Source organism: Petaurus breviceps, unplaced genomic scaffold (genome assembly GCF_028583685.1).
Source record: "Petaurus breviceps papuanus isolate PSGF00001 unplaced genomic scaffold, PetGlider_PUasm1.0 90897, whole genome shotgun sequence".
Taxonomy (NCBI): domain Eukaryota; kingdom Metazoa; phylum Chordata; class Mammalia; order Diprotodontia; family Petauridae; genus Petaurus; species Petaurus breviceps.
Genome location: NW_027187374.1, coordinates 2,877,490 through 2,889,832, shown reverse-complemented (window position 1 = coordinate 2,889,832; position 12,343 = coordinate 2,877,490). Strand labels below are relative to the sequence as shown.

General features: G+C 34.1%; 1 protein-coding gene across 1 annotated transcript in view; it reads left to right on the top strand.

Moving 5' to 3' along the window:
- Positions 1-12,343, top strand: part of DSCAM (DS cell adhesion molecule) — an 870,593-nt gene that overhangs the window by 739,363 nt on the left and 118,887 nt on the right. The window contains exon 20 of the mRNA XM_069074855.1: positions 1,544-1,677. Within this exon, the coding sequence (XP_068930956.1) occupies positions 1,544-1,677 (134 nt within the window). The remainder of the gene's footprint in view (positions 1-1,543; positions 1,678-12,343) is intronic.

The window sequence follows — 12,343 nt, the reverse complement described above, 5'->3', positions numbered from 1 at the left end:
TGTGTGTGTGTGTGTGTGTGTGTGTGTGTGTGTGTGTGTGTGTGTGTGTGTGTGTGTATAGGGAAGAAGTGGCTGGCAGGGAGTAAGAAGGCCAACAGTGATGGAGAGGCAACTGCCAAGAAAGGAAGCTCATAGCACTTTGAGACCACTCTAATTGCTGTCTATCCTCAAAGTTTCCCAAAATTGAGGACCTCAAGATCCAAGACAATTTGAGTACTAGTTGATGGAATTAATCTAGACTAGAAAAAAGAAGGGTTCTTGAAAGTCTATGAAATCCTTCATGAAAAGGTATTAAATAATATTATTCAAAAGTATATTACCTTGGGAGGGTATTAGATTCCCCTTCTTTTATTTCCTCTTAAGGTCATCTTCATTTAAATCACTGTAGACATTGTATTGTTCTTTTTGCTCTGCTTTATTCAATGTGTTACTTCCTTCAAGTCTTCCCATGTTTCTCTGAAATCTTCATATTCATGATGCTGTATGATACAGCAGTGCTTCATTATGTTCATATGCCTTAGTTTATTTAGCCACGCCCTATTCCTTGGGGGACATATTTTGTTTCCTTCTTTTTATTGTCAAATAAAATTTTTATTTACACAAGTAAATGTGTAATAACAAATCCCATCAATGTTATTGTACATATGGGTGCCCCTGGTCTTTTTTATATGAACTGTTGTCTGTCATATCTTAAATAGTTGATTTTTAAAACTAAGTGGAAATCAATGCATTTTTATTCCTATTTAAATGTCATATTTTTTTAGCCATACAACCTTGTGGAATTCTTTTTGGATCCAGATTCTGTCATCATACATGTTGGTTATCCTAAGCTTAACATCATCTACAAATTTGATAAGCAACTCTATAGAGCATTTTTAAAAAATTTTTGTATGTCTATATTGAGTCTGTATAATTATGTAAAGAAGACAGAAAGGTCAAACTTTATATAAAAAAACACAAAAGAGGTACGTTTGTCATAAAATCTATTACACAATATGGATTCTAGACTTTCTCTAATAATATACAAATGACAAAAAGATCATGCAGTCTTTAAAAAAGAAAAATAGTTATCAATTTATGATGTAAGCTACAAGCACAAGAAAGTGTTGGTAAGTCAATATGCTATTGATTCATCTATTCTACATATTGGAGCTAAAATCTCAAATTTGCCTAAAACTAAAATAGAACTCTTGTCCATGTTCTATATAGTTCACATTAAAAAAGTTTCTATTAGCTTGTAGTTGACTGAGTTGTGTATACTTTGATATGATTCTTAGGAAATAGGTAGGATTTGGATTTAGATAGACAAGAATAAGGGAAAATAATTTCCAGGTAGCATAGGCTATCACATGTCAAGGCTCAGAGGTGAATCAACACAACATATTTTTAGAAGTCTGTGGATAGCTTGGTGAAGGAGGTGGTTTGTATTGTTGAATAGTGGGATATAAAGTTTAAAAAGGTAGATCAGGACCCAATTGTTTAGAGGTTTAAATGACATTGCAAATGTTCCATTTTTTTATGATTGAATGTATTGCTGTTCCAGTTCCAGGTCCTCCGGCTGGGGTCAAAGCAGCAGCAGCATCAGCCTCTACTGTTTTTGTATCCTGGCTTCCCCCTTTCAAGTTAAATGGAATCATCCGAAAGTACACTGTGTTCTGCTCACACCCATATCCCACAGTAAGTTGGCAAACAACAAAGTAGCTTTCAAACAGCTTTAAGATTAGCTCATTTGTTCAATTTTGACAGTTAAAGATATTTAAATACTAAGGTTTGTCAATTTTATTTCTGGTATTTCTTCCCTTTCACTTCCCTTCACCTCAGTATGTTATTCTACTATAGGTAAGGCTCTTTTTATAGTTTATTATAAATTATAAGACTAAATCATTTTAATTATTTAGCAACACTAATTTATTGTTTATTTGGTAGACTTTTATAAAACAATTGACTTCCAGATTTTCTAAATCCCAAACCAGATGTTCACAAAACAGAACCTATTGATTTTCCTGTTAGACTTAGTGAGAAATGGTCAAATCTCTTTCTCCCTAACCTACTACTTCCTATTCCTGTCTCAATTCTCCTTGCAAACACAGTCAGAGATGTAGGCAGATCCAATGGGCACTGCTGGAAATATGTGAATTTGTTTCTAGAGATGTGGGACTTTTTATGTAACTCTGTATTCATAGGATCTATCAAATGCCAAGACTCTATTATTTTTTTCAAAAGAATTAAGAACTTCAAGTAGAAAACTTAGCTATTACTGTATTGTAACAAAAAATGTATACTGAGAGCTCCTTAAAAACAGAAAGTAAAAACAGTGAAATCTTAGGAAGTTGGTGAGGAGAAAAATATAAAAGAAAACTTATTTTTTAAAAATTCTATGCAGTTTTAGTAAGTGATTATTTTCTCTCTTTACTAGTTAATTTAGTTTGGTACTAATTATTCCAGAAGTGAAGATGATTTCCCATTCAAATTTGTTAATATTTTAGAATAAATAGTTCTGTTCCATATCCAGAATATTCTATATCCTTTGCCCTAGTCAATTTACCTAAGTAATAATAACATTGAGTAACAAATACCACTTGTAGGCAGGCAAGGTAAGATAGTGTGGATGAAACATAAATCGATTCTCACTGTTAGGAAAAAAATGGATGTGGAAAAGAACAAAATTTTAATTTAATGTAATATATAAAAACTTAATTATTTATTGAGTTGCTTAAAATAAAATAATAATTTTATGTTGCTCTTTAAAGACAGTGGTAGTCCCTGTTAACTAAATTAAAGATAAACTTATCATACCTGGCATTTGCAAGTATCAACATAAACTAGGAAATTACACTCAAATAAACATATGATTTTTTAAAAATATCAAAGTCTTCCATTGTGCACATTGTTAAAAATAAGAAAGAAACATGAATGATACCTTCAAATCCAAAACTCTCTTTGCAAAGAACATTGTTGACTTTTGAAAATATCTGTAAGTAATAAAGTAGACTTTGTTTAACTTTTTTCCCCTTTCCCAGTTCTATAAGTTTTCCCATACTGTCTTTATAATGGCAGAAGAACATGTTTATACTTCCTAAACAGAAATTAAATTTCCAGGTTTGTTAGCACAGCTAGAACATTATCTCTCTCAACTAAAGTCTTTATCTCTTGTTTCCATTTCTTAAAAGCAAGTAATTAGGGGCAGCTAGGTGGCACAGTGAATAGAGCACTGGCCCTAGAGTCAGGAGGACCTGAGTTCAAATCTGACCTCACACACTTAACACTTACTAACAGTGTGACCTTGGCCAAGTAACTTAACCCCAATTGCCCTGACTTCCCCTCTTTTAAAAAAAAAGGAAGTAATTAAATTATTGTACTGTTTCTTTGTTGCAAAGGAAATGGCAATGAACTTACATAATAGAGGACTAGACACTTTCTCTAATCCTCATAATCTCAAAACTTCCCAAAATAATATGTTTAAGATATAAAACAATTTCTGCAGTCTCCAAGGTCTAAGCCACCAAGAAACCTAAAAAGGTAAAAATCCAGTGAACTAATAGAATAAAAGGTTAACATTTAATTCCCAATTGGCTGGCAGAGCACCTCATTGCCCACCAACCACCATATCTGGCAAGGCTGCTTAAGCCTCTCATGGGCTTGCAAGAGAACTCATCTCTACTTCTTCCTCCTCTCTGTACCACAGAAAACAAAAAGGGAAAACCTTACTCTTTATGAGAATGAAAATTATCAGTTTTCTATAACACAATAAAGCTAAGTCAGACACATGAGGAACAGTGGGAACTGGGGCAGGCATGGCATGATGGCTGTTTGTGTAACTCTCCATTAAGCCTCAGGGAAAATGACCTAATATCAAGCTTGGGCAAGTTCTGTACCCCCAGAAATTACTTGGAGCAATGACCAAGGCTAGTGAAATGTGAATTCTCTAGCAAAGGAGGAGGCTGAATCAGCTTTAAGGTCCTTCCCCTAGGGAAACAACCATCAAAGGCAAGGGAGTCAGAAAGTGAGTAATAGAGGATTTTAAGAGAAAAAAATAAATTTAGCAAAGATTTTGGGAAATCTTAGGAGATGTCAAATGTCCCAATTAAAGATATTTAGAGTAAGCAGATATACCAACAGAGAAGATTTTTAATAATAGAAGGAAATATGACCTCCAGATCAACTAAACAAGTTCTAACATATATGAATAAATATTGCAAGGCAAAAGAAAATTAATACTTGAGGAAGAAAAGGATCCTGTGGAGCCCCAGTAGAACATGGGATTGTAGCAAGATGTCCTCAAATGATTTAGTAGAGAATTAAGAATTGTTAATGTAGAATTTATGGCATACAGAGCAGAAATAATTGGCAGAAAAGAAATTTGGTGAACCAATGAATCCAAAGAAAACAAAAGAGAGAACAACTGATTGGGAATACAAATACATAGAAGTGAAGGACAATCTGGAAGAAAAGAAGCTAGAAGCAATAATGTTAAAAGAAAAATGTTCTCCATACAAGGAAAACATATTGATCTCTAAAATATAGAAACAATGTAAGGATTCTAGGTCTCCCAAGAGGACATTATGAGTCAAAAAACATAAATACTACAATGCTAAAAATAATACAAGAAACTTGCTCACAATTTCTAGAAAAGAAAAAGTACCAATTGAAAGATTCCACAAATCACCTCTAGAAACAAACAAACAAAAAACTGTGCTGCAAATTTCAAGGTACATTGCGGTTAACTTTAATATTTCCTATGACAAGTGGTAGAGTCAAGAGTAGCAGGAAGAAATACAGCCAGCTTCCCATCACAACTCCTTCACTAAGATCTGGAAAATGAACCAGACTAAGTCCTAATAAGAAATCCAATTTAAAAATAAAAATAAATCATTTTTTCCAGACCAAAGCAACAGAGGGAGACAGACAAGAGAGGCCTCTTGAAACTGGGGACAGGGTCTATCTGAAAAAGGATTACACAGAGCATTCTAACATGAGGAATGAGACTATGAACCAAGTAGAAGAAGAGGTCCCAGACCTCAGTCTTGTGCGGAATTCAGGAACAGGAGCCACATAGCAGCTGTGTCACTCTCTACCCAGATCAGGAATTCAAAGGGAAGTAATGAGGGGGCCTATATCTAGGGTGATGTTCTAGGATGAAGAGTGGGAACTGAACTAGGAGCAAGTTCAAAAGCAATGAATAGCTGACTGCATAGCTGTAACCTCAAAAATGAAATAAGTCTCACTTCCAACCCCTAGCCTAGTCTGAACCCTGAAAAAGAATAACCAGGGAAAAAAACCTAATCCTAAGGGGAAGCTACAATTCTGTCATTCTGAACCTACAGAGTTTTCTATTTGACTGATAGAGATTGAGTCAAATAGCAGTGTACTGGAAATCCAACAATTATGTGCAAATTGAGAGCTTTGTTGTTCAGACTCAAATCTAGGTCAGATTGATTAATAGAGTTAATTAAATTAATGATGGTATTAACTCATAGAGTTAAGACTATAAAGGTAGTTATCAGACTTTATCATGGATCAGACTACTATGGGGGCACTAAAGGCTGTTAGGTTTTTAGCCTGAGCTGCCTCTGACATCCTAGAATACGATAACATGCAATAATCCAAAAAAGGAATAGGTGGAATGAAGAGAATACAAACTCACCCCAGACATTCCTTCCAAAAGTGTTCAGAATCCAGAATTAACATCAAGTCCAAAGACAGAAAGTAGATTGGAAGAATGAATGAGTAAATGAAAAGAATCCTACCATAAAGAGCTATTATAGTAACAAATTCACTCAAGACACAATTCCAGAAGAGAATGACACCAAAACCTTTATGCCAAGTCAAAAAAAAAGGCTAGGGGAAAGAAAGAGAGAGGAAGGAGGGAAGGAAGGAAGGAAGGAAGGAAGGAAGGAAGGAAGGAAGGAAGGAAGGAAGGAAGGAAGGAAGGAAGGAAGGAAGGAAGGAAGGAAGGAAAAATTTTCTTGGGCACAAGCTCAACTAGAATTCCATGAAGAGATGAAGCAAGTGTCTTTTTTTAACAAAAATAGTTAAACAAAGTCAAAATATTAAAACAATTTTTAAATGTAAGATATCTTGTAGCAAAAACAACTTATCCAGTAAACATATTGAAGAGATATATTTTAAGAATTATTGGCATAACTGAAAGTCATGACCAAAAAATGTCTAGATATATTTCAATAGAACATAAAAGAAATCTGTCTAGGTCTCTTGAAACCAATGAAAATATAAAAATTCAATAGGTCACCTGAAAGAAGCCCTGAAAATGAAAAGTCCAAGGAAAATGCCAAAGATTCAGATCAAAGAAAAAATACTGAAACACCCAGAAAGCAAGAATTCAATTGCTTAATATCAGGATCACACCTGATATGCAAAACCATCAAAGAAATAAAGAGCTTGCAATATAATATTTCAGTAGGGAAAAGATTTAGGCTTATAACCCAGCATAACATACCCAGGAAAATTGAGTATATTCCTTCTGAGGTGTAAATGGATCTTTAATGAAATACAAGACTCCTAAATGTTCCCAATGAAAAGACAAGAACTGCATTAAAACTTTGTAATACAAACAACAGGAATCAAGAGAATGATAAATAGGTATGTATGAAGGAGCAATCAAAGGAACTGAACAAAAATCAACTGCTTCTCTGCTTATATAGGGAGTTGATGCATTTGTCCCCTCAGAATGCAATTATTATCACAAAGGGCATCTAATAAGACAGAGATACTGAGAACGGTTTTGTTATAATTTGAAGATAGTTTTTTTAAAAAAGAATGAAAAAGGGGTCACTATAAAGAGTATTCTTTGAGGGGCAGCTAGGTGGAGCAGTGAATAGAGCACCAGCCATAAAGTCAGGAGAGTCTGAGTTCGAATCTGGCCCCAGATGCTTAATGCAAAACTAGCTGTGTGACCTTGGGCAAGTCACTTAATCCCAATTGCCCTACCTTCCCCCCTCCAAAAAAAATAATTTTTTTAAAAAAGAGTATACTTTGAGAAAGAGGGAAGAGAGAAGATGTATGGGGGAAATTATCTCACATAATTGGGGGATTTAAATAGAGGACTATATAGAATAAGGAAGAGAGATAGAATTAACAGGGGACATGAACTTCATTCTTATCTGAACTGCTCAAAGGAGAAGAGAATACACATACTTATACCCACACACATACTTACATATATACATGCACACATCCACAGTTTGTTAGAGAAATATACTTCATTCAACAGGGAATAGGAAGAAATTGGGGAAAGGGAGAGGAGTAATAAGAAAAGCTGATAACTCTTGAGAAAACAAATTCTAATTAAGGAGAGTGGATCTCATAAAGTAAGAATCTGTGACTGGGTGTAAGGAGAGGGAAGTAGAAGAGGGACAGATGACTAAAAGTAGATTGTGCCAAACCTAGAACACTAGAGCTGATCATATTTCTTCTCTTTAATGAACCTTTTCTTCTTTATATAAAAGGGACAGAAATCAAACAGAAGGAAAAGCATAAGAAAAGAGAATAAGGGAAAATAAACAACTAACAATAATGACTGTGAATGGAATGGACTCACTCATAAAATAGCAATCTCTACCAGATTGGATTAGAAAGCAGATTCCAATAATATATAGTTTACAAGAACTATACTTGAAACCAAAAGATTCTCATAGACTTAAATAATCACCTGAAGGAAAACTATAATGTTTCATGTAAATTCTAAAAAGTAGCAGTAACAATCATTATATCAAATAAGGCAATAATTAATATAGATTTAATTAAAAGATATGAACTGAGTAACTACATAGTGCTGAAAAATACTATACACAAATTATTGTTAATACTAAACATATATGAGCCAAAATGATATAACAACTAAAAAAAGCAGAAAAAATGAAAGAATTACAGGGAGACATAGACTGTAAAGTTATAAATGGGAGATGATGATTTACTCCTTTGAATTTAGATAGACCCAGACAAAAAAAGCAAAAGAAGAAGGAGAAGAAGGAGAAGAAGAAGAACAAGAACAAGAAGAAGAAGAAGAAGAACAAGAAACTGAATAGAATTTTAGAAAAAATGAGATACAGGAGATAAGACTATGTCACATCTTTATGAAAAATTGACCATGAATTATGACATAAAACCTCAAAAATTCAGAAAAGCAGAAATACTGCACTAAAACAATCTCTTATAGAAATAATGTACTAAAATAATCTTTTCCCTTTGTACTATGTACTGTGTACTTGTACTGTTGTACTTTTGTATTTTTATCTTTGTACTAAAATAATCCTGCAATGCAAGAAAAAAATATATTCAATAAAAAGCCATTGAAGAAATTATTTAAAATAAATTGGAAAGTGAATTATGTAATCAAAAGAGTGGGAGGGTCAAAGAAGAAATCACAAAAGCAATCAAGAAATTGACTAAATTATTAAAGATAATGATAGCAATGAGAAAATATACCAAAATTTTGGAATTCAGCCAGATAGTTGAGGGGGCAGCAGGGGGAATTTTATATCTCTAAACAATTTCATCAATAGCATGAAACTTAAAAGTAAAAAAAATCCCAGTTAAATACTAAAATAAATACTCTAAAAATAAAACTAAATTTTAAAAAGAAACAAGAAAACCAAATTAACACTATCTGAAATTTTAAAAGTTAGATCATAACCAGTTTAGAAATAAAAGAAATTGATAGAAGCTATTGCATGAAATTGTCTGCCAACAAAAGAGACAACCTAGATGAAGTGGATAAATATTTACAAAACTATGAAGTGACCATATTTATAGAATTGTAAACAGATTCATGTAATAAAATCTCAGAGAAAAAGAACTGAACATGGTGCAAATGATCTCCTAAAAGAGAAAAAAAGGATCAAATGGATTTACAAGTGAATTCGATATTTAAAGGAAGATTAATTTCAATACTCCAAAAGTTGTTGAAAATTTGAGAAAGAGGGGGGCAGCTAGGTGGCACAGTGAGTAGAGTGCAGGCCCCACAGTCAAGATGACCCGAGTTTGGATTTGGCCTCAGACACTTCACACACACACACACACACACACACACACACACACACACACAACCTAGCTGTGTGACCTTGGCCAAGTTACTTAACCCCAATTGCCCTACAAAAAGCAAAAATTTTAAAAATTGAGAAAGAATTTCTTCTATGAAATGAGTATGGTCTTGATACCTATGTGAGGGAGAGACAAAACAGAAAACTATAAACCAGTTATTCCTAAAGAATATTGATGCAAATTTTAAATAAAATTTTAACAAGGAGATTATAGAAACCTGTCACAAACCAATCACATTATACACAATGACCAAGCTCTATTTCTACCAGGAATGTAGAGCTGGTTTGATATTAGGAAAACTATAAACACAACTGACGATAATAAAACCAAAACCAAAAATCATAGTATCATAGCAATAGATACAGAAAATGCTTTTGAAAAGATATAACAACCATCCCTGTTAAAAAAAAAAACTATAGAAAACAGTGAAATAGACTTTTTTCTTAACATGATAGTTTAAATTTTAATTAAAAAAAATAAATAGGGGAGATGGAGCCAACATGGCTGAGAAAAGGCAGAAATTCCCCTGAGCTCTCCCCAAAACCTCTCTGAAAACCTTTAAATATTGCCATAAAACAATTCATGGAGCAGTAGAATCCACAAAGGTACAGAGTGAAATAATTTTTCCAGCCAAATAAAACTTAGAAGGTCATCAGGAAAGGTCTGTCCCACTAAGGTGAGGGTGGAGCATAATCCAACACAGTCTGGGCCAGCATAGACCCAGGCCCCAGCAAACCAGAAGCAGGCCTTGAGAGCCACTGAATCAGTAACAACAGCAGTTGCTTCTGGTGGTCTCAGCCCACAAATGGTAAGGGGATTGACCAACTGGTCAGAAGTAGATTATAGGGGTGTCTTTGCTAGCATTGAGTCAGGACTCTGTTGCTTTGCCCATACTCAGATCAATGTTATAGTCCCAGAGTGAAGAGGAGTACTAGCACACCAGAGCTGGTAGCCACCGTGGAGTAGGAGCCCTCATCACAGTTCCAGGGCAGAAAAGAGCGCTTGTGGTGACTCATAGACCAGAGCAAAGACCAGGAGAACAGTAAACACATCACTCCTTAGATCATACCACCTTTGAAGAACTGAAAACTAACGGGTTCCTAGAAGTATCTCTGAAAACAGCTGTAGAAAACTCCTGAAACTTGGGACCATGTGTCCACCATCTGGGAAGCAGAGCCCCATTTTAGCAATGAGTAAACAAAAAAAAAATCTGACCATAGAAGGTCACTATAGTGACAAGGAAAAACCAAAACACACTCAGAAGATGGAAACAAAGTCAAAGCCCCTACATTCAAAGCCTCCAAGAAAAATATGAATTTGTCTCAGGCCAGGGGAGAGTTCAAAAAAGGATTTTGAAAATCAAATAACATAAGTAGAGGAAAAATTGGGAAAAGAAATGAGTGACAAAAGAAAATCATGGGAAAAGGAGTCAACAGCTTGTTAAAGAAGAAACAAAAATACTAGAGAAAAATAACACCTAACAAAACAGAATAGGCTAAATGGAAAAAGAAGCACACAAATTCATTGAAGAAAAAAGCTTCTTAAAAAGTAGAATTGGCCAAATGGGAAAGGAGGTCCAAAAGCTTACTGAAGAAAATAATTATTCTTAAGACGATTTAAAAATTATTGAATTACCTGAAATCCATGATCAGAAAAAGAACCCAGACATTAACTTTCAAGAAATCATAAAGGAAAATTTCCCTTATATTCTAGAACCAGAGGGTAATATAAAAATTTAAAGACTATACTGATTATCCCCTGGAAGAGATACCAAAATAAAAATTCCCAGGAATATCATAGCCAAATTTCTGAATTTACAGATCAAAAAGAAAATACTTCAAGCAGTAAAAAGAAAAGATTCAAATATTGTGGAACCACAGTCAGCATAACACATGATTTAGTGGCTTCTAGGTTAAAGGATCAGAGGGTTTAGAATATGGTATTCCAGAGCACAAAACAGCTAGGATTACAACTAAGAATTACCTATCCAGCAAAACTGAGTATAATCCTTGAGGGGGGAAATGGATATTCAATGAAATAGAGGACTTTATAGCATTCTTGATGAATAGACCAGAGCTGAATACAAAATTTGACTTTCAGATACAAGACTCAAGAGAAGTATAAAAAGGTAAATAGGAAAGGAAAATCATGAGAGTCTTAATAAGATTAAGGAGTTTACTTTCCTACATGGAAAGGTGATATGAGTAACTTTTAAGAAATTTCTCAATAATAGGACAGTTAAAAGAAGTATATATAGACAGAGGGCACAGGTGTGAATTGAATATGAAGGGATGATATCTAAAAAATGTAAAATTAAAGGGCAAGACAGAAATGCATTGGGAGAAAGGGAAAGGGAGAAGTAGAATGGAATAAATTACCTCACATAAAAGAGGCAAGAAAAAGCTTTCACAGTGGAGGAGGAGATAGGGAAGAAGAGGGGGAGTGTGTGAACATTACTCTCATCAGAATTGACTCAAAGAGGAAATAACATACTTAATTAGGCATAGAATAGCACTAAATTAGATATAAAAATCTATCTTACACTACAGGACAGTAGGAGGGGATGAGGACAAGAGAAGGGGGCTGACAGAAAGAAGGGCAGATCTGGGGAGAGGATAGTGAGAAATAAAACATGTTGAGGAGGGACCAGGTAGAAGGAGAAAGAGAATAGAATAATTGGGGTGGGAGGAATAGGAATGTGGGAAATACAATTAGCAATAGTAACTCTGAAAATATTTTTGAATCAAGTTTCTATGATAAAGGCTTCATTTCTCAAAAATATAGAGAACTGAGTCAAATTTATAAAAATAAGAGCCATTCTGTAACTGATCAATGATCAAAAGACATGATCAGTTTTCAGATGAAGTAATCAAAGCTGTCTATAGCCATATGAAAAATGCTCTAATTAACTATTAATTGGAGAAATTAAAATTAAAACAATTCAGAAGTACTACCTCATGCCTATTAGATTGGCTAATAAGAAAGAAAAGAAAAATGACAAATGTTGGAGGAAATGTGGTGAAAATGGACTTTAATGCACTGTTGGTGGAGTTGTGAACTGATTCAAACATTCTGTAATTTGGAACTATGCCCAAAGGGCTATAAAACCCTGCATAACCTTTGAACAAACAATACTACTACTAGTTCTGCAAACAAAAATAGATAAAAAAAAACAAATAGGAAAAAGACCTATATGTACAAAAATGTTTATAGAAGCTCTTTTCTGGTGGCAAATACTTGGAAATTGAGGTGATGCCCATCAATTGGGGAATGATTGAACAAA